The sequence below is a fragment of the Dryobates pubescens genome, chromosome 23 (genome assembly GCF_014839835.1).
Source record: "Dryobates pubescens isolate bDryPub1 chromosome 23, bDryPub1.pri, whole genome shotgun sequence".
Classification (NCBI taxonomy): Eukaryota; Metazoa; Chordata; class Aves; order Piciformes; family Picidae; genus Dryobates; species Dryobates pubescens.
This window is the reverse complement of record NC_071634.1, coordinates 15,715,758-15,740,616: the sequence shown is the minus strand read 5'-3', so window position 1 is coordinate 15,740,616 and position 24,859 is coordinate 15,715,758. Positions and strand designations below refer to the sequence as shown.

At 62.7% G+C, this 24,859-nt stretch overlaps 3 protein-coding genes and 2 non-coding genes across 5 annotated transcripts in view; 4 read left to right on the top strand and 1 right to left on the bottom strand.

Moving 5' to 3' along the window:
• The window catches only part of DCTN1 (dynactin subunit 1), a 51,904-nt gene extending 43,539 nt beyond the window's left edge, over positions 1-8,365 (top strand). Inside the window, exons 21-32 of the mRNA XM_054172229.1 lie at positions 19-168; positions 547-708; positions 1,441-1,572; positions 1,843-1,971; positions 2,357-2,499; positions 3,280-3,446; positions 4,290-4,304; positions 4,773-4,906; positions 5,900-6,089; positions 6,709-6,785; positions 7,132-7,221; positions 7,906-8,365. Of these exons, the coding sequence (XP_054028204.1) occupies positions 19-168; positions 547-708; positions 1,441-1,572; positions 1,843-1,971; positions 2,357-2,499; positions 3,280-3,446; positions 4,290-4,304; positions 4,773-4,906; positions 5,900-6,089; positions 6,709-6,785; positions 7,132-7,221; positions 7,906-8,043 (1,527 nt within the window). The 3' untranslated portion in view covers positions 8,044-8,365. The remainder of the gene's footprint in view (positions 1-18; positions 169-546; positions 709-1,440; positions 1,573-1,842; positions 1,972-2,356; positions 2,500-3,279; positions 3,447-4,289; positions 4,305-4,772; positions 4,907-5,899; positions 6,090-6,708; positions 6,786-7,131; positions 7,222-7,905) is intronic.
• Positions 8,366-8,840: 475 nt separating this feature from the next.
• Positions 8,841-14,121, top strand: NOP56 (NOP56 ribonucleoprotein). The gene is made up of 12 exons (XM_054172230.1): positions 8,841-8,881; positions 9,077-9,166; positions 9,643-9,757; positions 9,850-10,011; positions 10,119-10,317; positions 10,532-10,719; positions 11,355-11,506; positions 11,727-11,827; positions 12,614-12,762; positions 12,975-13,096; positions 13,291-13,425; positions 13,577-14,121. The coding sequence occupies exons 1-12, from the start codon at positions 8,879-8,881 to the stop codon at positions 13,793-13,795; spliced, it is 1,635 nt and encodes a 544-aa protein (XP_054028205.1). The 5' UTR covers positions 8,841-8,878; the 3' UTR covers positions 13,796-14,121.
• LOC128898458 (small nucleolar RNA SNORD56) lies at positions 12,826-12,896 on the top strand. The gene has a single exon (XR_008462838.1). It is a non-coding gene; the product is annotated as a small nucleolar RNA SNORD56 (small nucleolar RNA).
• Positions 13,151-13,218, top strand: LOC128898457 (small nucleolar RNA SNORD57). Its single transcript, XR_008462837.1, has one exon. It is a non-coding gene; the product is annotated as a small nucleolar RNA SNORD57 (small nucleolar RNA).
• A 2,160-nt stretch (positions 14,122-16,281) lies between the features above and the next one.
• On the bottom strand, positions 16,282-23,452 carry IDH3B (isocitrate dehydrogenase (NAD(+)) 3 non-catalytic subunit beta). The gene is made up of 11 exons (XM_054172106.1): positions 23,387-23,452; positions 22,902-23,000; positions 21,955-22,075; positions 21,475-21,535; positions 20,038-20,263; positions 19,314-19,447; positions 18,874-18,976; positions 18,126-18,272; positions 17,647-17,741; positions 17,508-17,568; positions 16,282-16,371 (listed from the first exon to the last, which is right to left on the bottom strand). The coding sequence occupies exons 1-11, from the start codon at positions 23,450-23,452 to the stop codon at positions 16,282-16,284; spliced, it is 1,203 nt and encodes a 400-aa protein (XP_054028081.1).
• Between the last annotated feature and the right edge of the window lie 1,407 nt (positions 23,453-24,859).

Genomic DNA, 24,859 nt, shown 5'->3' with positions numbered 1-24,859 from the left:
CCTTTCTCTGCACCCTAGGGTGGGCAGGAGGCATCTGACCTGGCCATCCTGCTGAAGGACCTGGAGACCTCCTGCAGCGACATCAGGCAGTTCTGCAAGAAGATCAGGCGCCGCATGCCCGGCACCGACGCTCCGGGCATCCCCGCGGCGCTGGGCTTCGGGCAGCAGGTCAGCTGCCGGCGCGGCTCCCTCGGCCCCCTGCCGCCGGCTCGGGGCTGCTCGGGGCTAGCAGCGAAGGCTGGCGGCTCTCTGGCGCTCCTGCTGGCCCCGGGGAGGGAGCGTGGCGGTGTGCGGTGCCTGTGGTGGTGGTGGCTGGGGCTGTGACACGGCCTTCAGCGCCTGCTCTTCTCCAGCCTTGAGCTTTCTTTCTGTCTTCCCTGGTGTTTCCCATCTCGTGGGGGGCGCTTCAGAAGCTGTCTCAGTAGCTTCAGGGTAGGGTGAGGCCGGTGCTGTGCAGCCGGGAGCTTCCCCTGTGCCTGGGAAGCGACCTGGGAAGCCCCTCCGTGCCTGCCTTTGCCAACCGCCCTGCTCCTGTCCCACCGCCAGGTGTCAGACACGCTCCTGGACTGCCGCAAGCACCTGACCTGGGTGGTGGCCGTGCTGCAGGAGGTGGCTGCTGCTGGGGCACAGATGATCGCTCCTCTGGCTGAGAACGAGGGGCTGCTGGCTGTGAAGCTGGAGGATCTGGCCTTCAAAGCGAGCGAGCAGGTGAGGAAGGCTGCTCTCAGCTGCTCCTTGGTCCCTGCTGCAGTGGGGTCAAGCTGGGAGCTGTCTCCCTGCAGTGCTGCAGACCTGCCTGTGGCACGTGTGGAGGCTGGCACAAGCTCCTGGGAGTACCAGCATAGAGCCATTTAGGATGGAAAAGCCTTTTCAAGTGATTGAGCCCAACCCTGCCCCCAGCACTGCCAGGTCACCACTAAACCATGGCCCTCAGCACCACAGCTCCCTGGCTTTTAAACCCCTCTGGAGATGGAGACTCCACCAGTGCCCTGGGCAGCCTGCTCCAGGCTTCACAACCCTTTGGGGGAAGTAATGTTCCTCATGTCCTGCCTGAGCCTCCCCTGCTGCAGCTTGAGGCTGTTTCCTCTTGTCTTGTTCCTTTGGAGAAGAGGCCACCCTTCAATGCCCTTGTTGGAGTGAGGACCCCAAAACTGAGCCCAGTGTCTGAGGAGCAGCCTCACCAGTGCTGAGCACAGGGGACAGTCACTGCCCTGGTCCTGCTGGCCACACTATTGCTGTACAAATGTACCAGGGAACTGCAAACAACGGAGGGTGCCCTGCTCGGTGCCATCCTTCCCCGTGGCTGATTTTGCTCTGTGGCCACACCAGGGAGACTTCAGCCTCTCCAGGCCTGTGGTGTGCATTGGTGGGGGTTGGAAGAGGGCTGTAAAGCTGACCCCAGCCTCCAGACACCTGCCACTTTCTCCCCCTCCTTTGCAGATCTACGGTGCCCAGGGCATCAACCCCTACGAGTGTCTGCGCCAGTCCTGCAGCATCCTCATCGCCACCATGAACAAGATGGCCACAGCCATGCAGGAGGGAGAGTATGATGCAGACAGGCCACAGACCAAGGTGGGCCTCAGCTGGGGCAGCGGTCTTGGGCACAGATGGAGCATTTGAGTTGCTCTGTCATCTCCTGTGGTCCTGCTGCTTCCCCTGGCAGGAGAAGGGAGGCTGTCTGGTGGGTGTGATGTGGGGCAGAGAGCTGGGAGGGCGCAGCAGATGCCTACAGGGTTCAGGGAGGTGGAGAACAATCCTGCTCTTGCCTGGTGGCCTCATCTGCAAGTGGAACTCTTCCTAAACTACCAATTCTGTGTCTTGTCCCTCTGGTGCCCTTTGCAGCCCACCCCACCTGCGGAGCTGCGGGCAGCGGCCCTGCGGGCAGAGATCACCGATGCTGAGGGGCTGGGGCTTAAGCTGGAGGACAGGGAGACAGTCATCAAAGAGCTGAAGAAGTCCCTCAAGATCAAGGTGAGCTGTTTCTCAGCTGATCTTTGCTCTCTAGTCTGCTCAGTGAAGAGCTGTTTGCTGCTGTAGTGGTCACCTTCATGCTCCTGGTGACTTGTTGCCTGCGTGGCTGATGGTCCTCAGTCCCAGCCAGGGCTCCTCCTGGAAGTCTTCTTCTAAGTTGCCAGGGAGGTGCCATCTGCCTGGTGCCTCCTTGCCAGACTGCCCTGGCCTTCTCTTCATGATGTTCTGGGATGGGAAGTGTTGGTGATGGGTGCCAGGCATGGGTGCAGTGTGGGTGGAGGTGTAACTTCTGGGCAGGCTCCCACTGGGCACTGCTAGGAGCTTTTCTGGGCACCCACCATCTGCAGGGCCTTGCAGCTCCCTGATGTCTTCCCTCCCACTGCAGGGTGAGGAGCTCAGTGAAGCAAATGTGAGGCTCAGCCTCCTGGAGAAGAAGCTGGACAGTGCCTCCAAGGATGCAGATGATCGTGTGGAGAAGATACAGACCAAGCTGGATGAGACCCAGACGCTGCTCAAAAAGAAAGAGAAGTATGTGTGAGGTGGAGCTGCTGCTTGGAGGGTCTCTGAGGGCAGCCAGCAGTCCCTCAGGCTAGCTGCAAGGGCCTGGGGTCAGTAAGGGGACATTAGTGGAGGATCTGCAGGGGAACCAGCACATTTCAGTCCCAGCATGATGGGGTTTGGAAGGGACCTGTGGATATCATCTAGTCCAACCCCACTGCTGCAGCAGATCTAAACCCAGACTGCTAACCCCAGGGCAGGTTGTCCAGTGTCTCATCCAGGCAGGTTTGGGATTTGTCCAGAGAAAAAGACTGCAGCCTGCTCCAGGGCTCTGGCACCCTCAAAGTCAAGAAGTTTCTCCTCATGTTCAAATGGAACCTCCTGGGTTCCAGGAATGGTGCACAGCAGAGCACAGGCTGGCAGAAGGTCCTATCCAAATTCACCTGTGGACAGGGCAGCTGTCCTGGCATGTTCTTGACACCATTGCCACGCTCCAAGCGTCTCCTGCCACGAGTGATCCGTTGGCAGAGGGAGCCTGGACGGGCAGGGAGCTGTGGGGTGGGTGTGGGACTGTCCTGCAACGTGAACTGGGCAAAGCAGGACCACAGTGGGTTAGATACAGACAGACATGTGCTGCACTGCAGCCTGCAGAGGAGGCTGGTGGGGCTGCAGCTCCTGGGTCAGCAGGTTCCTGCTCCAAGGCCAGCAGCAGGCTCCAGCAGCCAGCAGTGCTCGGGTCCTGGATCGCTTCCCTTTGCCCTTCGGAGGAGCAGCCCTGGCTCTGCCCTTGACTCTGTGTGGTCTTCCCAGGGAGTTTGAGGAGACCATGGACGCTCTTCAGGCAGATATTGACCAGCTGGAGTCGGAGAAGGTGGAGCTGAAGCAGCGGCTGAGCAACCAGTCCAAGAGGACCATCGAGGGCCTGCGCGGCTCCCCTGCCTCCGGCGTGGCCTCCATCGTCTCCGGCATCGCCGGCGGTGCGTAGCCGGCGGCCCCACGGCCCCCCTGCAGGCTGCCAAGGAGGCCTGCAATGCCCTCCCGAGCCCAGGAACTGCCCTGCAGTGTGTGAGGAGGCTGTGCTGGAGCTCAGAGTACTGGGAGGAGTGAGCAGAGCTTGGGAATGCTGCTGTGGCAGCCTCTGCTCTGCCTGCCTGGCCCCCCCACAGCAACCCTCCCTGCAGCTGGTGTGGCAGGGAGAGGACAGGAGATGTCCAGGCCATGAGAGCAAAACCCAGAGAGCCTGCATGTGCCTGGGTTGTGCCTCTTCAGGGCATGGTCTGGCTGTGCAGGCTCTGCTGCTGTGACCTGGCTGGCTGAGAGTGTGAGCTGATTGCCCTGTGCCTCCTGGGCTCTCCCGGAGCCCAGCAGCCAGGGGTGGGTGATGGCATGGGACAGGTGCTGGCCGGGGCTGTGGGCCCTCCTGCTGGTGCCAGGGCTGTTGGCACCATCCTTGTCACTCAGGAGGGAATGTCCTACCCAGTGGCTTGAGCAGGTCTCTGTCAGGAGCTGTGACTGGGGACAGTGTGTGGCCTGCTGGAGGATGATGACCAGGTGGCTGCAGAGCAGCCTGGTTGCAGTGTGGTGGTGATCCAGTGGGTTCCTGATCTGCTTGCTCTGATCTGGGTTGGAGGAACACCTGGGTGCAGCACATGGAGTCAGGGCTGGTGGGACAGTCACTGCTCCCAGACTCGAGGGACAGGGCTCAGGACACAGCCATGGGTGACCAGAGCTCCTCTGGCCTTGGCTCCTCTCACACTTCATCCTCAGCTTTAATTCTGCTTCTTCTTGTCTCTCCTCTGGCTCCTCTCCTTGCACTGCAGAGGAACAGCAGAGAGGTACAGTACTGCCCCCCAGCATGCCAGCCTCCCCAGAAGTGCATGCCAGGGGGGGCGAGCGTCCCACAGCACCCACGCGTGGCCCTGGACACAGCTCAGTGCGGGAGCCTGGGGGAGGACACAGGTCCTGCTCAGGGCTGCAGGCGAGGCTGCAGCTGGTGCACTTCTGGCCAGTGCCCAGGCAGGGCAAGATGAGCCTGGAAGCACTGCTGTGGCGGGACCCCTGCAGCGGGCAGATGGGTTCTGGAGCCTGGCACAGCCCTGTCTCTCCAGGAAGCAGGCACTGGGGGTGCCCATGTGCCGGGACAGCGTGCTGGGGGTGAGGGTGGTGATGGTGGCTCTCTGGGTGGCAGACTCTGCTCCCCCACGCCCTGCAGACTCCTCTCCCTTTGCTGAGCCATCTGCATGCCCAGCCCCGTGCCCGCCCGTGCCCGCTGCTGACGCCGCTGCCCTCGGTGCCACCCGCAGGTGTGGGAGCCGGGCAGCTGAACGGAGGTGGCTCAGGACCTGTCCAGGTGAAGGACTCCCCCCTGCTGCTGCAGCAGATCGATGCCCTGCAGCTCTCCATCAAGCACCTCAAGAACGAGAACAACCGCCTGAAGGTGAGGCGCCGGGGGGCACGAGGGGTGCCAGGGGCAAGGGCTGCTGGGCAGGGGCAAGGGCTGCTGGGCAGGTGCCGGTTGGTACAAGAGGAAATTGTTCATAACGAGGGTCAGTCAGCCCCCAGGGCAGGGGCAGAGTCCCCATCGTGGGACATGGCTCAGGTTCAGCTGGGCAGGGGCTGGGCCAGCTTGTCTGGAGTCATAGAACTGTCAGAGTTGGAAGGGACCTCAAGGCTCAGCCAGCTCCAGCCCCCTGCCATGGGCAGGGACACCTCACACCACAGCAGGTTGCTCACAGCCACCTCCAGCCTGGCTGCAAACACCTCCAGGGATGAGGCTTCCACCACCTCCCTGGGCAACCTGTGCCAGGCTCTCACCACACCCTCATGGGCAACAACTTCTTCCTCACATCCAATCTCAATCTCCCTGGCTCCATCCCCCCCAGTCCTATCGCTCCCTGGCCCCCTAAAAAGTCTAGACCTGGGTTTGACCAGGAAAGGTTGGACCAGATGATCCTTGAGCTCCTTCCAACTGGGATTCTGTGGTTCTGGGTGCAGATTGTAATGAACACACAATGAGGGAACTGGCAAAGCAGCAATCTAATTAAGTCACATCCCAGTAGCATTAATTAGCAGCCACATAATTCTGCAGGTGGCTGTGCACAGCGGTGGAGCTGTTGCTGATGGCTCTGGGCTCTGCTGAGTCACCTCTGTGCTCACTGCTGAGTTACAGTTCTGCAAGCCCTGAGGGTCCAGCCTCTTTCCCCCTCCCTAGCTCTTACTGAATGTTCAAGGGCTTCCCCCTGGCATCCTGGTGGGACCTCAGTGCTGGCTGTGTCCATCCATTCTCCCACCCTTAGCTGACCCTCCCTCTGCTGGCTTTGGCTGCAGTTTTGTGTCCTATTTTTTTCCTCCTTTTTACTGCCTTTACACTTTGCTCAGTTGCTCCCCAAGCAGCCCTTGCCTCTAACCACCTTGTCCTCTTCACTCTCAGGGAGCCCAGATGAAGATGGAACTGGCCAGCCTGGCACCTCTGCAGGTACCCAAGGTCTCCCTCCCCAGGAACAGGCAGGGAGAGGTCTTGGCCACACAAACGCTGTACCGCAAGAGCAGCCAGCTCCTGGAGACCCTCTACCAGATGAGTGCCAATGCCAAGGTTCTGGACATGAAGCAAACCAAGTCAGGTAGGTCCTGCACAAATGACTGAAAGCCAGCAGCATCCTGGCCTAGGTCAGCAATAGTGAGGCCAGCAGGACCAGGGCAAGGATCATGGTCCTGTCCCCAGCACTGGTGTGGCTGCACCTCACATCCTGGGTTCAGTTTTGGGCCCCTCACCCAAGGATCTGGAGGGGTGGAACATGTCCAGAGCAGGGCAAAGAAGCTGGGGAAGGGTCTAGAGCACAACTGAGGGAGCTGGGGTTGTTCAGCCTGGAGGAAAGGAGGCTGAAAGGAGACCTTCTGGCCCTCTACAGCTCCCTGAAAGGAGGCTGGAACCAGGTGGGGGTTGATCTCTTCTCCCAAGGAACAAGTGATGGGACAAGAGGGAATGGCCTCAGGTTGCACCAGGAGAGGTTTATGTTGGACATGAGGAACAATTTCTTCCCCTTGAGGGTTGTCAAGGCCTGGCCTGGCCTGCCCAGGGCAGTGGTGGAGTCTCCAATGCTGGAGAGGTTTCAAAGCCATGGAGATGTGGTGCTGGGGGGCATGGATTAGTGGTGGTGGCTGGGACACCAGTGCTGCTGTTACCCTGAGGCTGGTGCTTAGCAGCCCTGTGGGCAGCTGCCTCTCCCCTGTCTCCTGCAGCTCGGAGCTCCTCGGCGCGGCTGCTGGAGCAGACAGCTCGGCTCTGCGCCCTCAAAAACGCCATCGACACCCTGAGGGTAAGGCTCAGCCCTCCCTGCCTGTGGCAGCTGCTGTGGGAGGCCTGCCAGGGGGCCTAAGCAGCACCCCAGGCCCAGCCCGCCTGTCCCCCCTGCTTGGCGAGGGGCTCTGTGGGGTGGTGAGGGCTGGAGAGGGTCTCCATGGGGCATCAAGGGGCTTGGGGAGGGACTCTGGGGGGTGGTGAGGAGGTCTGGGATGCACAAGGGGCTCTGCAGGGTGGGTGAGGGACTTTACAGAGCACACAAGAGATGGCAAGGTGCTCAGAGAGAGGGCTCTGTGTGAGAGGAGCAGCTGTGGGGCAGCAGCATGGTTGTGGAGGCCACCCTTGTGCTTTCCTCCCCCCAGGATGACACAATGAGGGAGACAGTTCAGCAGCAGATGGGTGCCAGCGTCCCTACCAACTTTGGTGTCTTCCCCTCGCCCTCCTTTCTCAAGGTGAGACCCTTGTCCCCAGGGCAGTGGCTCAAGGACAGGGTCAGGGACCTTCACTCTCCATCTTGGGTCCCTGAACATGTCCCATGGGGTCCCACTGGGGCCATCTGTGGGTGCAGGAGGGTGAGGAGAGGGGACAGGCCCCTCCTCTTCTGAAGAGCAGCTGAGGGACCTGGGGTGGTTCAGCCTGGAGAAAAGGAGGCTGAAGGGAAACCTTCTGGCTCTCTACAGCTCCCTGAAAGGAGGTTGGAACCAGGTGGGGGTCGGTCTCTTCTTCCAAGGATAGGGGCAAACAGTGGGTGGTGTTGGATTGGTTGATGGGTTGGACGTGATGATCTTGAAGGTCTCTTCCAACCTGGTTTATTCTATGTATTCTAAGCCTCAAGTTGTGCCAGGGGAGGTTTAGGCTGGACATGAGGAACAATTTCTTCCCCTTGAGAGTTGCCAAGGGCTGGCCCAGACTGCCCAGGGCAGTGGAGTCCCCATCCCTAGAGGGGTTTCAAAGCCCTGGAGATGTGGTGCTGGGGCCATGGTTTGGTGGTTCCCTGGCAGTGCTGGTTACATGGACTTGCTCTTAAAGGTCCTTTCCAGCTGAGTAGCTCCACGATTCCACGCCTGTGGGGTCCGCGGGGGCCTGGTCAGTCCCGCAGCTGCCTTCCGCTCACGGCTGCTCTCTCCTTGCCACAGGCTAAGCGGGAGCAGGAGGAGGGACTGTCGTGCTACGGCCGAATCACCTTCCCCTGTGCCCCCGGCCAAGGCCAGGCGCACCGCCTGCTGCTCACCCCCGACCTGCTCCACGGGCTCCGCGAGCACTTCGGGCCCTGAGCCGGGACTTGCTGCCCCCTGCCCCGGCACAGACCGAGGGTCGCTGCACCCCCCCACTGCTGACAGACTTCCCCCTCCGGTGCCGGTGATGACCCGGGGCCTCGGCAGCATCCCCGAGACCCGCCGCTTCTCCCACTCGTCAGGCGGGGGCTCCTTACCGCCCCGCAGCTCTCAGACACTACGGACCCCCGGGAGATCCCCGGGAGACCCCCTGCAGCCGGGGGACTGCTGCAGGCTGGGGCTGGGCCCGGGACTGCGGACTCCCCCCGGCCCCCTGTCCCGGGTCCCGGCACTCGCGCTCTCGAATAAAGCTGCCCTGAACCTGCCCGCGACTCGGCGCCTTCCCGCACCGCGGGCAGCGAGAGGAACGTGAAGGGAGGAGCGGGAGGGCACCGGGGTGGGGGTGATGGGGAAGGCACTAGGGGACACGGTGAGGGGCGGGGGGGGGACACTAGGGACGAGAGGGACACGGAGAGGGACACTAAGGTACAGTGGAAGGGGCAGGGAACGGACACCGGGGGCGACCCTGCGTGGTGCTCCAGCCACGTGCGGCGGCAGGCACCCGCGCGGGAGGATGGTGAGCGGCTTTCATTGGCCAGGAGGGCAGGAAGGGGCGGGAGGCCGCAGCGGTTCCTGAGCCTGATTGGTAGGAGCGGCAAAGGAAGGTGGGCTTGCCTCATCCTGTACCTGATTGGCTGCAGCGGCCTGGTTGAGGGTAACCTGCGCTGATTGGTGGAGGGTTTTGCGTCAAGGCCGCTGATTGGGTTTGGGCGAAAGGGGCGGGCTTTCGGCTAGACCCGTCATTTCCGGCGACGGTGAGAGAGGCGGCGGCAGGATGGTGAGTGGGCTCTGGGCCGGGCCGGCCGCATCCGCCTGCATCGGGCTGGGCCGATACTCACGGGGGACGCGGATGGGGGTGCACGGTCTCGGGGTGCCGCGGAGGCCGGGCCGGGGAGGTGGAGGGTGGGACGGGCTCTGGAGCGGGCCCCGCGGCCGCTCCGATCCGATCCCCCGGTAACCGGTGCCGGTGCAGGTGCTGCTGCACGTGCTGTTCGAGCATGCCGCCGGGTACGCGCTGTTCGCCGTGCGGGAGGTGGAGGAGATCAGCCTGCTGCTGCCTCAGGTACGGGCCCGACACCGTGTCCGGGGAAAGAGGGAGCGGATCTGATCCGGTGCTGAGATGGAGACGATCCGGTCCCGGGGTGGAGGGAGGAGGTCTCAACAATGCTGGAAGGGACGAACCAATGCGAGAGGGTGGGAAGCGAGTCCGGTGCCCGGGGAAAGCGATCAGATGTCGAGAGAGGGGAGGGGTTCTGTCCTGCCCGGGATCTGGTCTGGTCGCGGGATGGGGAGTGGGTCTGGCCGGTACCGGGAAGGCTGGGACGGAAGCGGGGAGGGGTTCTGGCCGGTACTGAGTGAGTGCGCCGGTTTTGGGGGGGGTTGGGGGGTGGGGGTGGTGTTGTTCCTTGGTGTTAACGATTCCGGCCGGGGCCACGGGGGGCAGCGTTTTCCGGATGCAGCACCGTTCCCGCGGGCTGGGTGTCCCAGTGGCTACGCGGGGCCTGACCGGAAGCCCCCGGTCCTGTCCCGCCCCCCCAGGTGGAGGAGAGCGTCCTGACCATCGGCAAGTTCCACAACGTGGTGAAGCTGGTGGCCTTCTCTCCCTTCAGATCGGCCCAGAGCGCCCTGGAGAACATCAATGCAATCTCCGAGGGTGAGCAGGGAGCCGCGGGGCACTCCCCCGGGGCCGTGTGGGAGGAGCCAGGGGCATCGGCACCCCCTCCACTGACCCCTCCCATGCCACAGGGATCCTCCACGAGGACCTGCGGCTGCTATTGGAGACCTCGATGCCAGCTAAGAAGAAGAAGGCGCTGCTGGGGGTGGCTGACCCCAAGATCGGAGCTGCCATCCTGGAGGAGCTGGGCTACCAGTGCCAGACTGGAGGGGTTGTGGCCGAGATCATGCGGGGTGAGTGGGTCCCGGGGGGCCGTGGGGAGCTGGGGTGGGGACACCTTCTGCCGTGGCCTGGGGCCGTGCTGGAGCCTGGGTGACCGTGCCCTGTGGCCCCGGCGCAGGGATCCGCCTGCACTTCCACGCGCTGGTGAAGGGTCTGACCGCCCAGTCGGCCTCCAAGGCCCAGCTGGGCCTCGGCCACAGCTACTCGCGGGCCAAGGTGAAGTTCAACGTCAACCGGGTGGACAACATGATCATCCAGTCCATCAGCCTGCTGGACCAGCTGGACAAGGACATCAACACCTTCTCCATGCGCGTGCGGTGAGCGGGGGCCCGGGGGGTGGCACGGCCTGGTCTCCCCATGCTTACCGCAGGCAGCCGCTGCTCCGGCTGCCTGTACAGACCGGGGAGGGACAGCAGCACCCCGGGTGCCCCGGCTCGGCTCAGGCCATGCTGCCTCGGCCACGGTGTGCCCCGTGGGGACACGCTGGGCTCGGCCTGGGGCTGTGGCTCTGACCCCCTGCCTGTCCCACAGGGAGTGGTATGGGTACCACTTCCCCGAGCTGATCAAGATCGCCCCCGAGAACTACACCTACTGCCAGCTGGCCAAGTTCATCGGCAACCGCAAGGAGCTGAGCGAGGAGAGCCTGGAGGGGCTGGAGGAGATCGTCATGGACAGCGCCAAGGCTCAGGCCATCCTGGAGGCCTCCCGCTCCTCCATGGGTGAGAAGGGGAGGTCGTGCTTGACCCAGCTGAAAACCACCTCTGGTGGCAGCGTTGGCTGGGTGGATAGTGGGAGAACAGCAGATGGTGTCTTGTCTTCAGCAAGGCTTTGGATGCTGGCTGCTGTAGCATCTGCTTTGGGATGTTTATGTAGTGTGGAGAGCAAGGCTGGGAGGAGACCTCACTTGAGAGACACAGCTCAGAGGGTTGTGACCAGTGGTGTAGCATCTAGATGGAAGTCTGTTAGCTCATGGTGTTCCCCAGGGATCATGACTGAGTCTGGTCTCGTTCAACATCTTCATCACCAGCCTGGATGAGGGCAGGAGTAGACCCTCAGCCAGTGTGGTGGTGACACAGAACTGGACATTGTGATCCTGGGCCCCTGCTCTGGGTGGCCTTGCTTTAGCCCTGGGCTTGGGCTGGATGATCTCTAGAGGTCCCTCCCAACCCTGCCATGCTGGGATTTGGGGAGTGGTGGTGGATGCACTGGAGCACTGTGCTTCACAGGAGGGGGAGTGGGGCCAGGAGGGGTCTCCAAGGGTGAGTGCTGGTAGATCCACTACAGCCAGGCTGGGCTGAGAGCTCCTGTCTCCCCTGGGAGGTGCCACTCAGCCCCTGCCACCTGTCTGCCCCAGGGATGGACATCTCCCCTCTCGACCTCATCAACATTGAGAGCTTCTCCAGCCGCGTCATCTCCCTCTCCGAGTACCGCAAGAGCCTGCAGGAGTATCTGCGCTCCAAGATGAGCCAGGTGGCTCCCAGCCTCTCGGCGCTCATCGGCGAGGTGGTGAGTGCCGGCGGGGCCCGGGGGCGCCAGCGGCGGGCTGGGTGCCAGGGGGCATAGCCTAGGCCCTGGAGATGATGTCAGAGTGAATCTGTCAATCCACTGAGCTGTGCTGCTGACACCTCACTGCTGATCCTGGCCTTGCGGGGGGCTGCATGGGGCTGGAGCTGAGCTCCCAGCGTGGGAGCAGCCATAACCTCTCCTCATCATCTTCCTCCCCCAGGTGGGTGCCCGCCTCATCTCCCATGCCGGCAGCCTGACCAACCTGGCCAAGTACCCAGCCTCGACGGTGCAGATCCTGGGGGCTGAGAAGGCCCTTTTCAGGTACCAGTGCCTGCAGGGTGGTCACAGTGATGGCAGGTCCTTGGGCTGCTGGCTGTGACGTGCTGGGTGGCCCCAGCTGTGTGTGATCAGCCAGCCCCAGCCGCTGAGTGACCACCGTGGCGTTGTGTCTCACCTGGTGGGGCCTTGAGGGTGCCTGACTGCCCCGGGCACCCCTGGAGGTTAGCAGGGTGGTGGGGGGAACACATCCAGTGGGTCAGGTCATGCTGGGTACTGGCCCCTCGCTGCAAGAGGGACATTGAGGGGCTGGAGCAGGTCCAGAGAAGGGCAATGAGGGTGGGGAAGGGTCTAGAGCACAAATCTTAGGAGGAGCAGCAGAGGGACCTGGGGTTGTTGAGCCTGGAGAAAAGGAGGCTGAAGAGAGACCTTCTGGCTCTCTACAGCTCCCTGGAAGGAGGTTGGAGTCAGCTTGGGGTTGGTCTCTTACAAGGATGAAGTGGCAAGACAAGAGGAAACAGCCTCGGGTTGCCCACAGGGGTGATTTAGGTTGGACATGAGGAACCACTTCCACCCTACAAGGGTTGTCAGGGCCTGTCCCAGGCTGCCCAGGACAGTGGTGGAGTCCCCATCCCTGGAGAGTCTAAGTTCTGTGCAGCTGTGGTGCTGAGGGACCTGGTTCAGCGCTGACCTGGCGGCGCTGCGTTAAGGCTCGGACCCAACCCTCTTGAAGCTCCCTGCTTCTGTTCTGCCGGTGGAGGAGGGCGGTGGGTGGCAGCTCCACGCTGGGGGTGCCCTGTGCCGTCCCTCAGCCCCCCTGGCTGGTTGCAGGGCCCTGAAGACTCGAGGGAACACCCCCAAGTACGGGCTGATCTTCCACTCCACCTTCATCGGGCGAGCGGCCGCCAAGAACAAGGGCCGCATCTCGCGCTACCTGGCCAACAAGTGCACCATCGCCTCCCGCATCGACTGCTTCTCAGGTGCGGGGGGCTGGCAGGGGGCAGGGGCGAGGGGAGGGGGCAGGCCAGGTCCCCGGGTGGCCTCTGCCATGATGGGAACATTTTTCGTCAACAGCATCTCACAGTGTGAATGGTGACTCCTGTGGGCTGAGCAGAGCCGGGGCGGGGGGCGCCGGGGCGGGGGGCGCCGGGGGTGCCGGGCGCTGAGCTGCTGTTCCCTCCCTGCCCTGCAGAGGTCCCCACCAGCGTCTTTGGGGACAAGCTGCGGGAGCAGGTGGAGGAGCGCCTGGCCTTCTACGAGACCGGGGAGGCGCCCCGCAAGAACCTGGAGGTGATGAAGGAGGCAGTGGTGGAGGTGAGCGCCAGCGGGGCCGGGGGCTGGGGGCCGGGGGCCGGGGGGCTCTGCCGTCGGAGGTGATGTCAACCTGCACCCTGACCCACCCTGGAGGGCAAAGACTGATTTAATGAGGCTGATCCGACTGGGGCCCTGCGCTGGGCTGGGGGAGGGGGTGTGGAGGCCTTTCTGAACTCCTGCCTCTGCTCCCTCAGGCCAGCGAGGTGGTGGCTGAGGTCAAGAGGAAGCTGGAGAAGAAAGAGAAGAAGAAGAAGAAGCGGGAGAAGAGGCGGCTGGAGGCTCTGGCCGCCGCCGCAGAGGAGGTGGAGAACTCGGTGGTGGAGACAGAGGTGAGGGCAGGGGCCTGTGGGGTGGGCCCTGCTTACTCTTCACTAGGCCATCCCAAAGTGGGGGTTGTGGGATGGTGCCCTAGGGGGGTGAGGAGGACAGGACAACTGAACGGTTGGGCATGGCTCCTCCTGACCCTGCGCTTCCCCTCAGGAGAACGACACAGAGCCCAAGAAGAAAAAGAAGAAGAAGAAGCAGGAGCTGGAGGCTGCCTCAGAGCCAGAGCAGAACGGGCTGGAGGAGGAGCCTGTGCCCAAGAAGAAAAGGAAACTAACAGTGGAGGCTGCTGAGGAGGAGGAGGAGGAGAAAGAGGAGAAGAAGAAGAAAAAGAAGAAGAAGAAGGAGAAGGCCAGGGACTCAGAGGAGGACTAGAGGAGCAAGCATTGCTGGGGCTGGACTGCTCCAGCAGTGTGGACTCAGGACTGGCAGAAGGCCAGCACGGCATGCCCTGGCCACCCTCAGTGGCTTGGTGTCCCAAGGATGCCACATTAAACCTATCTGGGCACCTCATGGTGTGGGTGAGCCCCTTGGGGCAGGCCAGTGACAGAGCTTCAGCTGTGCTGGGCCTCATGTGGCATCCCCACCTCAGGCCCCTGCTGTCCCCTTGGCATGAGGCCCATCCATCACAGGGCTGTGGGGCAGGAACTGGCTGGCTGTGACCCTCAATAAAGAGCTGAGGTTGTTTTGAGCCTTCCCTGTCCTGTTCTGCAGGGGCCGTGGGGGCTCAGCCACCCCTTGCAGGGGCAGGAGGTGCCCACAGCGCCCCTGCGCCTGGCACAGGGGGCAGGGCCGGTGCCCAGGGCGTGTGTGGATCGGCTGGCAGAGGCCTGGTGCTGCAGAGGCCACGTTTATTGGAGGGAAGCAATAAGTTACCGGGTGGGAGGTGGGCAGGCAGGGCCCTACACATCCAGGGCGGCTATCACGGCTTGGGTGAAATCCACGGAGGTGGCGTAGCCCCCCATGTCCGCTGTGCGCACCTGCAAGGAGAGGCCAGTGTTAGGGGGGCCCACAGCGCTCTGGGGACCCCCCCTGGCCCCAGCCTGGGTGCTGGGGTTTCAGGAGTGGGCTGCCTGAGGCCTTGGCTGGGTGTTCCCCAGGTGTCTCTGCCTCGGGGAGCGATGGGGATGGCTGCCAGAGGAGCGCTGCTGAGGGGGGCAAGGGACACCGAGCCTTGGGGCACCCCAAAATGCATCCAGGTGTGCACAGCAGAATCACAGAATCGTTGGGAAGAGACCTCCAAGATCAGCCAGGCCAGCCCTTAACAGCACTGCTGAACTGTCCCTCAGCACCACAGCTCCAGGGCTTGGAACCTCCTCCAGGCAGGAGACTCCACCACTGCCCTGCACAGCCTGGGCCAGGCCTTTATGACTCCCTGGGGGAAGGAATTGTTCCTCGTGTCCAATTTACCCCTCCCTCGTACAACTTGGGGGCCCCTGCCAGAGTGCTGCCTCATCTCTGGCTCCAGCACAGCCCTCCCAGTACAGCCCCACAACAGCAGTCACAGAATCATTCTGGTTTAGGCTGGAAGGAACTTTCCAAGGCCATCCAGTCCCCACCCCCTGCAGTCAGCAGCGACATCAGCAACTGGAGCAGGGTGCTCAGAGCCTCAACCAACCTGCCCTGCTCCCTGGGACCACCTCCCTGGGAAAGCCGGGCCAGTGCCTCACCACTCTGCAAGCAGGGATTTCTCCCTTCTCTCCAGCCCATCTCCCTCTCTGTTTCAAACCATCACTCCTTGCCCTGTCACGACAGGCCCTGCTACGTAACCTCTCTCCAGCTTCCCTGTCAGCCTCTTTCAGCACTGAAAGGCTCCAAGAACATTTCCTCTGCAGCCTTCTCCAGGCTCAACAGCCCCAAAAGCAGCTGCTCAGGAGCTGCCCCCGAGCTGGCATGGCAGCAGCAGAGACCAACGTCAAGGCAGAGCCCTTCCCTGGGCTGATGTCCCCCACCCCGCTGTGGGGCAGAGGCAGATGGGGAGCAGCACGGTGGGGGCAGGGCTGGAGGGGAGTGTTGGACCCTTTATTTTGGAGCAGGAGTACACAGCACAGCGTTGGGTCACATCCCAGCCACTCACACACGCAGCACCAGGCCAGAGCTTCTGTGGTCCCACCAAGCGCCTCCACAGCCCAGCCCCACACTGCTGCTGGTCCCTAGGCCCACTGGGAGCCCCTCAGAGGGGCTCGACCCCTGTGGAGGGCTGCTGTGGAGGAGGGTGGCAGCTTGGGAGAGTCCTGAGGCAGGAAGTCCTGTGCCCAGGGTGTCTCAGCCCGGAGCCCTCTGCTGCCCCAGCCTGTAGAAACCAGCCACACCCTCAGAGTGGGGAGCAGAGAGCACCCCCACACCCTGCACTGGTCCCCAGCACGCAGGAGGTGACAAAGCCTCACGGCTGCCTCACCCCCTGCGTGGGGCAGCAGAGCAGGGAGCCCTGGCACGCTCCTGGGGTCAGCCCTGTGGTCCCTTTATTGCTAAAGCCTCTGTGGATGGAAGGTTCCTACAGCCACCATGGTCCCACTGTCCCCAAGAGCTGCCTGGGGAGCTCAGGGGAGAGCTGCCTATCACCCCTGAGCCCCTCGCTGCCCTCCTCACAGGGAGGGCACAGCAGGGGCACTGCCTGCATCGACCAGAGGGTCCTCAGGGACCCTCACTCCAACTGCTCCCTGCAGCAGTCCCTGCTGGGCTGGCTGGGGGTGATTACTGGGCAGAGGGGCTGGGGCACCCTCCTCCTCCTCCTCCCTTAGGGCAGCAGGGGGGCTTGGACAAGGTGAGGGAAGGGGGAGGAAGGGCTGCCGGGCTGTTGTCTAGGGGCTGGTGCTGGAGGAGGGCGCAGCGGCGACCCCGGCCCGGGGGCGTGGGGGCTCCTAGGCACCATAGTGGGGGTGCAGGCTGTCAATCACAGACTTGACGAAGTCAGAGGTGGTGGAGTAACCGCCCAGGTCCCGTGTCCGAACCTGGAAATCCAACACAGGGAAGGGGAGAAACAAGGGAGAAATGTGAGGGTGAGTGCAGGGCAGTGCCTGGGGGGAGGGAAGGGAGGGGAGAGCAGAGTCCCTCTGCGCACCCTGCCCAGGCCCCCCGGCGGGGGACACAGGAGGAGGAGGCCGACTGACGCCCCCAGCAGCTTCCCTGGCATCAAGCACCACTACAGGCAGCAGGACTGGGCCCCCAGGCAGGCACAGGGCTGGCTACAGCCCACCACAGGCACACACACGTGGGGCTGGGAGCTGGAACGGGGACAGGAGGCCACAGACTCGCACCTGGAGCTGCTCGCACCCACCAGCACTGGCACAGCCACTGCCCAGCACTGGCACAGCCACTGCCCAGCACTGGCACAGCTACTGCCCAGCACTGGCACAGCTACACCCACCAGCACTGGCACAGCCACTGCCCAGCACTGGCACAGCTACTGCCCAGCACTGGCACAGCTACACCCACCAGCACTGGCACAGCTACTGCCCAGCACTGGCACAGCTACTGCCCAGCACTGGCACAGCTACTGCCCAGCACTGGCACAGCTACACCCACCAGCACTGGCACAGCTACTGCCTAGCACTGGCACAGCTACACCCACCAGCACTGGCACAGCTACTGCCCAGCACTGGCACAGCTACACCCACCAGCACTGGCACAGCTACACCCACCAGCACTGGCACAGCCACTGCCCAGCACTGGCACAGCTACACCCACCAGCACTGGCACAGCTACTGCCTAGCACTGGCACAGCTACACCCACCAGCACTGGCACAGCTACTGCCCAGCACTGGCACAGCTACACCCACCAGCACTGGCACAGCTACACCCACCAGCACTGGCACAGCCACTGCCCAGCACTGGCACAGCTACTGCCCAGCACTGGCACAGCTACTGCCCAGCACTGGCACAGCTACACCCACCAGCACTGGCACAGCTACTGCCCAGCACTGGCACAGCTACACCCACCAGCACTGGCACAGCTACTGCCTAGCACTGGCACAGCTACACCCACCAGCACTGGCACAGCTACTGCCCAGCACTGGCACAGCTACACCCACCAGCACTGGCACAGCTACACCCACCAGCACTGGCACAGCCACCGCCCAGCACTCACTTTGCCGCCTTTGATCACCTTCTTCACCGCATCGGAGATGAGGTTGGCATGGAACTCCAGGCTGGAGAGAGCAAAGGAGCTGGGGTCAGTCCCTCCCCGGGCCCAGCTCTGCCCACCCCGCCCCGTGCCAGGCACCTACTTGAGGTGCCGCAGCATGTTGGAGGCCGAGAGCAGCATGGCAGTGGGGTTGGCGATGTTCCTGCCCACGGCCTGGGCAAAGGGGTGCCGGGCACCCTGCGGGAGGAGAGGCCACAGTGAGGGAGCATCCACCACACCCCAGCCTCAGTCACCGGGGTGCTGGGGGCGCGCCGGCCGCTCGCCGTGCCCCGGGCAGCCCCGGCCGCTCGCTGTGCCCCGGGCAGCCCCCTGTGCCCCGGGCAGCCCCAGCCGCTCGCCGTGCCCCGGGCAGCCCCCTGCGCCCCGGGCAGCCCCGGCCGTCGCCGTGCCCCGGGCAGCCCCCTGCGCCCCGGGCAGCCCCGGCCGTCGCCGTGCCCCGGGCAGCCCCCTGTGCCCCGGGCAGCCCCCTGCGCCCCGGGCAGCCCCGGCCGTCGCCGTGCCCTGGGCAGCCCCCTGCGCCCCGGGCAGCCCCCTGCGCCCCGGGCAGCCCCGGCCGCTCACCATCTCGAACACGGCGTACTCGGCGCTGTAGCTCTCGCCGGGCACCACGCCGGCGCCGCCCACCAGCCCTGCCGCCAGGTTATCCACGATGTTCCCATAGAGGTTGGGCATCACCAGGACGTCAAACTGGTAGGGGTTCTGCACCAGCTGCACAGGGAGAAAGAAGAGGACCTGAGGCCCTGCACGGGCTGCAGGGCAGGGCGATCCATCCGGCGGAGCGGCAGCGCCCAGCCGGGCTGAGCGCATCCCCGAGGGGTGCTCAAGGAACAGCCAGGAGCGACTGAAGGGCTTTGGGAGGGACAGGCTCGTGGCACCCAGCAGGGCTTTGCCAGCCCAGTTGCACCAGGGGAGGTTTAGGTTGGACATGAGGAACAATTTCTTCCCTTTGAGGGTTGCCAAGGGCTGGCCCAGGCTGCCCAGGGCAGTGGTGGAGTCCCCATCCCTGGAGGGGTTTCAAAGCCCTGGAGATGTGGTGCTGAGGGCCATGGTTTGTTTGGTGGTGACCTGGGTTAAAGGTTGGACTCAGTGATCTTAGAAGTCTCTTCCAACCAAACCAATTCTGCTCCTGTGATTCTAACCATCCCTGCCTGCCACCTTCAGCCCCTGCAGCAGAGCAGCTCCTGCCTTGCACAGGGAGCAAACCCTGGGCCAGAGGGACCACCTGGGTGGGCAGGTTGGCCACAGCCAACCCCCTTTCAGGTTTCAGATCTCCAGGGCTCGGCTCCAGGGCAGGGAGCTGGGGTCTCACCTGCATGCAGCAGTTGTCAATGATCATGGTGTCAAATTTGATCTTGGGGTACAGCTCTGCCACTTCCTCACAGCAGCGCAGGAAGAGTCCGTCGCCTAACTTCCTGCGGGAGCAGCAGCACATCAGAGGCTCTGCACAGTGCTGCGTCCCAGCAGTGACATGGGGGCAGCAGCAGGGCAGGGAAGGTGAGCCCAGAGCACCCCACAGCACAGCTGCAGCCTGGGTGGTGACTCGGGGCAGGGGGAGCAGCGAGGGATCAGCTTTCGGTGCCAGCAGCTTTTGCCCTTCTCAGCTGACAGCCTTGGGGTGCAGCTGTCTGGCCCCACACTGAGGACAGGGCTGCACAGAGAGGGAAAGCTGCAAGTGCCAGGGAGATCCCAGCCCCTCTGGAGCCAAGAGCAGGGGCAGGAGCGCTCCAGGCCTGCCCCTGGGGCACTCACATGATGTTGGCTTTGTGCACGGCCGTGACCTTGGAGCGCCCTTTCTTGGTGGCGTAGTCGAAGGCGAACTTGGCGATGCGCTGGGACTTGGCCCTGGTGATGATCTTCAGGCACTCGATGACTCCCTTGACACTCTGGGCACAGAGGGCAGGGTGAGAGGACAGCCCTGCCCAGCACCCACCCTGCCACCTTCAGGTGGAGATCAGGCATCTTTGCCTGGCAGCTGATCACCCCCCACCAAGAGCAGGTGGCTGAGAGAGTTGGGGCTGATCAGCCTGGAGAAGAGAAGGCTCCAAGGGAGACCTTCTGGTGGCTTTCCAGTGCTTAGAGGGCCTTGCAAGAAGGCTGGGGACAGAGTTTTTAGCAGGACCTGCTGTGATGGTTTGAAACCAGAAGAGGAAGATTCAGACTAGGTAAGGAAGCAAACTGTTTGCAGTGAGGGTGGTGAGGCCCTGGCCCAGGTTGCCCAGAGTGATGCTGGGTAACCCAACCCTGGAAACATTCCCTGTCAGGTTGGATGGGACAGAGCAACCTGATCTAGCTGCAGATGTCCCTGCTCGCTTCATGGGGGTGGACGAGATGACCTTTAAAGGTCCCTTCCAACCCCTGCCAGCCTGTGATTCTGTTACTCTCTGACTCAGGTCCCTTGCCCCCTCGCCCCTCCCCTCCCGCCGCAGCCCAGGCCCCGCGCAGGGCCCTCCCTCTTCCACCACGGGGACATCACAGCTGCTGCAGCCGGCCCCTCGGCGGCGCTGGGCAGCTCTGGCGGCGCTGGGCAGCTCTGGCGGCGGGGCAGGCGCCCGTCCGGGGGCCGCACCTCGTGCTCCAGGGCGCTGTACTCCCCCTCGGTCTGCTCGCGGATGATGACGAGGTCCAGGTTGTTGTGCCGTGTCTGGTAGCCCGAGAGGCTCTTCACGTGCACCACGTTGGCAAACAGGTCCAGCTTGCGCCTGCCGGGGCGCCAGCAGGGTCAGCATTTCACCAGCAGCTATTTCTGGGGCAGTGACCTTTCCCTGCCAGCTCTGGGGTGACAGCTGCCGATGGTGTGAGCAGCTCCTCACCCCCTGGTTCCTTCCCATGGCCCTTCCCCTCCCTCCATCCACTCACTCATCCATCCACCCTTCTCTCCATCCATCCACTCATCCACTCACTCATCCCTCCCTCCCTCCATCCATCCATCCCCTCACTCATCCATCCCTCCCTCCATCCATCCATCCCCTCACTCATCCATCCCTCCCTCCATCCATCCATCCCCTCACTCATCCATCCCTCCCTCCATCCACTCATCCATCCACCCCACCATCCATCCACCCCTTCCTCCATCCACTCATCCACCCACTCACTCACCCATCCATCCATCCATCCCTCCATCCTTCCCTCCACCCCTCCCTCCCTCCCTCCACCCACCCACCCACCCCTCTCTCCATCCCTCCCTCCCCTCACAGACTGGGTTGGTGATCAGGTGGCTTGGACACAAGGAACAATTTCTTCCCCAAAAGGGCTGCCAAGGCCTTGGCCCAAGCTGCCCAGGGCAGTGATGGAGTCCCCACCCCTGAAGGGCTGTCAAAGCCATGGAGATGTTGTGCTGGTGGAGTCCTCAGCACACACAGGGACCTGTCAGAGTAGGGCCAGAGGAGGCCACAGCAATGATGGGAGGGCTCTGCTGTGAGGCCAGGCTGAGAGAGTTGGGGTTGTTCAGCCTGGAGAAGAGAAGGCTCCAGGGGGACCTTCTGGTGGCCTTGCAGTGCTTGAATTTGCTGATCAGAAAGCTGGGGACAATCTTTTAGCTGGGCCTGTGGTGACAGGACAAGGGGTGATGATTTGAAGCTGAAAGAGGGAGCTTCAGACTGGAGAGGAGCAAGAAACTGTTTGTGCTGAGGTGGTGAGCCCCTGACTCAGGCTGCCCAGAGAGGTGGCAGATGCCCCACGGCTGGAACCATTCCAGGGCAGGTTGTTTGGAGCTCTGAGCAACCTGCTCTGGCTGCAGAACTCCCTGCTGGCTGCAGGGGGTGTGGACCAGACGACCTTGAAAGGTCCCTTCCAACACTAACCACTCTGACTCCCCTTCACTTCCCCCCTGGCCCCACCTCAACCAAACACAACCTTCCCAGCGCCTGCTGCGCTGCTGCCCAGCCCCGGCAGCTGAGGGCTCGGAGCTCACCTGAGCCTCATGTCGTAGGAAGCCAGCTCTCCCTTGTACTCCATGGGGGTGTGGATCTTCCCTGTGGGACAACATGGAGAGGTGTGAGGGCACAGCTCATGGAGCAAGGACATGGAGAGAGCAACAGCTGCCAAGGCCAGCGCCTGAGCTCAGCGAGGGGGCAGGGAGGGCTGAGGCCTGGGACGCCTCAGCAGCACCTCAGCCAAGTGTGGCAGCTGATCACCCTACAGGACCCCACTGAGGGGCTTGCCTTCTCTGGGCCATTCTGGGCCATGCTGCCTAAAAGGAAGCAGCTGGACATAACCTCCCCTTTGGCCCCTTCAGGAAGCGCTTCAGGAGCTAGCTGTGTTCCTTCTCCAGGACCCCACCACTGACACTCTGGTCCCCCACAACCACCTGATGGTGCCTGAGCCGAGGGCAGTGCTGCCTGCAGGAGCAGCAGAGAGCCCCTGGCGTCAGAGCAGCAGCACCAGTCCTCACCTATCAAGGCCACTTTGCTTTCCTTCATGGAGCCAATCACCTCATCCAGTTTTGCTTCTGAGGCCATGTTCTGCACCTCGCTCAGGTGATGCTCGTCGAAGGCCACAGGCACGCTGGCAGCCTGCAAGAGATGGAGCCAGCACCCCTCACAGACAGCACCTCCTGCTGCAGGCTTCTCAAGGAACTGCTCAGCCTGCCCTGACCCAGCTCACAGAGCCTCCAGGAACACTGAGTGATTTGGGTGGGAAGAGATCTTTAAGCTCACCAAGCCCAACCATCAAGCCAGCACTGCCAGGGCACCACAGCTCTGCAGCCCCTCCAGGCATGGGCACTCCTAACCCTAACCCTGGGCTGCTTGGGCCAGCCCTTGGCCATACTTTGGGGTAGAAATTGTTCCTCATATACAACCTAAGCCTCCCCTGGTGCAACTTGAGGCCATTTCCTCTTATCACTGGCTTCTTAGGAGAAGAAACCAACCCCTACCTGGCTCCAACCTCCTCCCAGGGAGCTGTAGAGAGCCAGCTGTAGAGGTCTCCCCTCAGCCTCCTCTTCCCCAGGCTGAACAACCCCAGCTCCTTCCTCACTAGATTTGTACTCAGACCCTTCAGCAGCTTTGTTGTCCTTCTCTGGACACACTCCAGCCCCTCAATGTCCTTCCTGGAGCAAGTGGCCCAAAACTGCACCCAGGATTCCAGGTGCAGCCTGGCCAGTGCCCATGACAGGGGCACAATCCCTGCCCTGCTCCTGCTGGCCACACTGTTGCTGACCCAGGCCAGGATGCTGTTGGCCTTCTTGCCCAGCTGGGCACCCCCTGGCTCACACCCAGATGATCAGCAGCCATCCACCCCAGCCAGTCCTGGAGTGTCTGTGGGTCAGCAGCACCTTGAGCCAGCTCTGCAGCTGCTTCCCCCCACCAGCCCAGCCCCAGGAGGGGCAGGGGGCATTACCTTGAACACCTCCTTGACGGCGTGCATCAGCTCGGGGCCCACGCCGTCCCCGGGCACCATGGTGACCTGGAAGCTGCTCTCTGACCTGGCATTGTCTGACTGCAGAGAGAGCAGGGCAGAGTCAGACCTGCTGCTGCACCCCACACAGGGACCCTCACAGGACCCCCAGAGCCTGCAGGCAGCAAGCCAGAGACAGGCACTTCAAAACAGGATGAGCATCCTCCCGCCCAGCGCAGCGGTGGGGAAGGGCAGGTCCCTGAGCCGCACCCTGCAAGGCTCCTGCTCAGCAGACCCCTGGCATCCACTGCCAGCCCAGAGGCCCTTCCTCAAGCTGCATTTCTAGGCTTCAGCTCTCTCTGGACAACACAAGCCCCTCTCATGGGGAGCTGAGAGCACAGCCTTGTGTTTTCCACCCTCCCTCCTTCCTGTCCTCAGGGTTTCCTGCGCCCTGCCCTCACCACCCTGTGGCACTCACCCTGCCTCACAGCTGCCTGCTGCTTCATTTTGGGGTCTTCAGCACAAAAATCAGTCTCAGGGAGAATTCCTGCCATATTCCACACAGGATCCACCTCCAAACCAGTACTGCCTGCTCCCCCACCACAGCTGCCTCCTGTTTGCACAGCCCTTCTGCTAATCCCCACGGCTTTAGCCTGTTAATTCCCTGCACATGGCTGAGCTGCAGGTGTGGGGAGGCACAGCAGCAGCCTCAGGGCCCAAGCAGAGACAAGAACCTCCCTGAATGGCTTAACCAAACAACAAAGGCAGTGACCAAGCAGCAAGGCTGACAGGAGCTGAGAAATGCTTTGAGGGCCACAAGGAGCAGGCAAAGAGTGACTGTGGAATGGCAGAAGGGAAGAGGGGGTGGTGAGGCAGAAAGGTGAAGGTCTTCACTTTTGGGGTTTGTTATCTCAGAACCAAGCTCCAGGGCAGAAGGAACCTCACCTACTGCTCAGCAACTAAACTTCAAGCAGCAGCAAAGCATCTGCAGAGGGAAACACAGCACAGGCCAGTGCTCAAGGTCAAAAGAACATCTCAGTGCTGAGCTCTTCCCTTCAGCGTCTCCACTAACACAAATCACTTCCAGCTTCCAGGTGGGACACCTCAGTATTCTGAGCACCACACTCACTCTGTGGAGTCACTACCCAGAGCCTGGGGGTGTGTCTTCCACCCTCAGCTCCACAGGTAACACCTTCCCCTCTCCACCACAGCCCACCTTCCCTGACCACAGGGTCTGAAGGACCTGCCTACGCGCTCAGCCACCACTCACTGCTACCTCACCCCATCTCGAACAACTGCCCTCTCATTTCCTGCTCACTGCTGCAGGCAGCTACAGGAGGGGTTAGGACTGAATAGCCAGAACTGGATCAGAAGGATTTGCAGCCCATGCTGCACTCTGGTTCATAGCTTCAGCTGTACCAGCACAAAACCACTCATTCCCACAGTGAGGCTGAGCTGGAACCAGAGGGCTGGAGAAGAGCCTCCAGTAGGTGAGGTGTGCTGCTCCCAGGGTGGAGCCAGCCCAGGTGCACTTCCACTGCACGGGGTCCACCCCTGGCTCTGTCCTGCTTCCCACCCAGCCAGGGAACAACCATGCTCAGGGGTCCCAGGGGCACTCTCACCTTGGCCCGTGGGATCTGCTGGAGGGCAGCAGAGGATCGCAGACCCCTCCACACCCCAAGGCTCTGGGCACGCAGGAGACCCTGGGGTGGAGGTGGGAAGGTGAGACAGCCCAGCCCGGATGAGCACTCCAGCTGCACATCCAGACCCCCCCCAGCCCAAACCAACCTCAGCTCCCAGCCTGAACACCCTCGGCCCAGACCTCACCCCTTCCTCAGGCTGAGACCCCCAGCCTGCAGGGACCAACTCCTTGGCCCCCCAGCCAGACTTCACTTTCCAAGCCAGCCTGACTCCCACCTCGACCCAGGTTGGAATGCCCAGCCCAGACCGACAGCTCAACC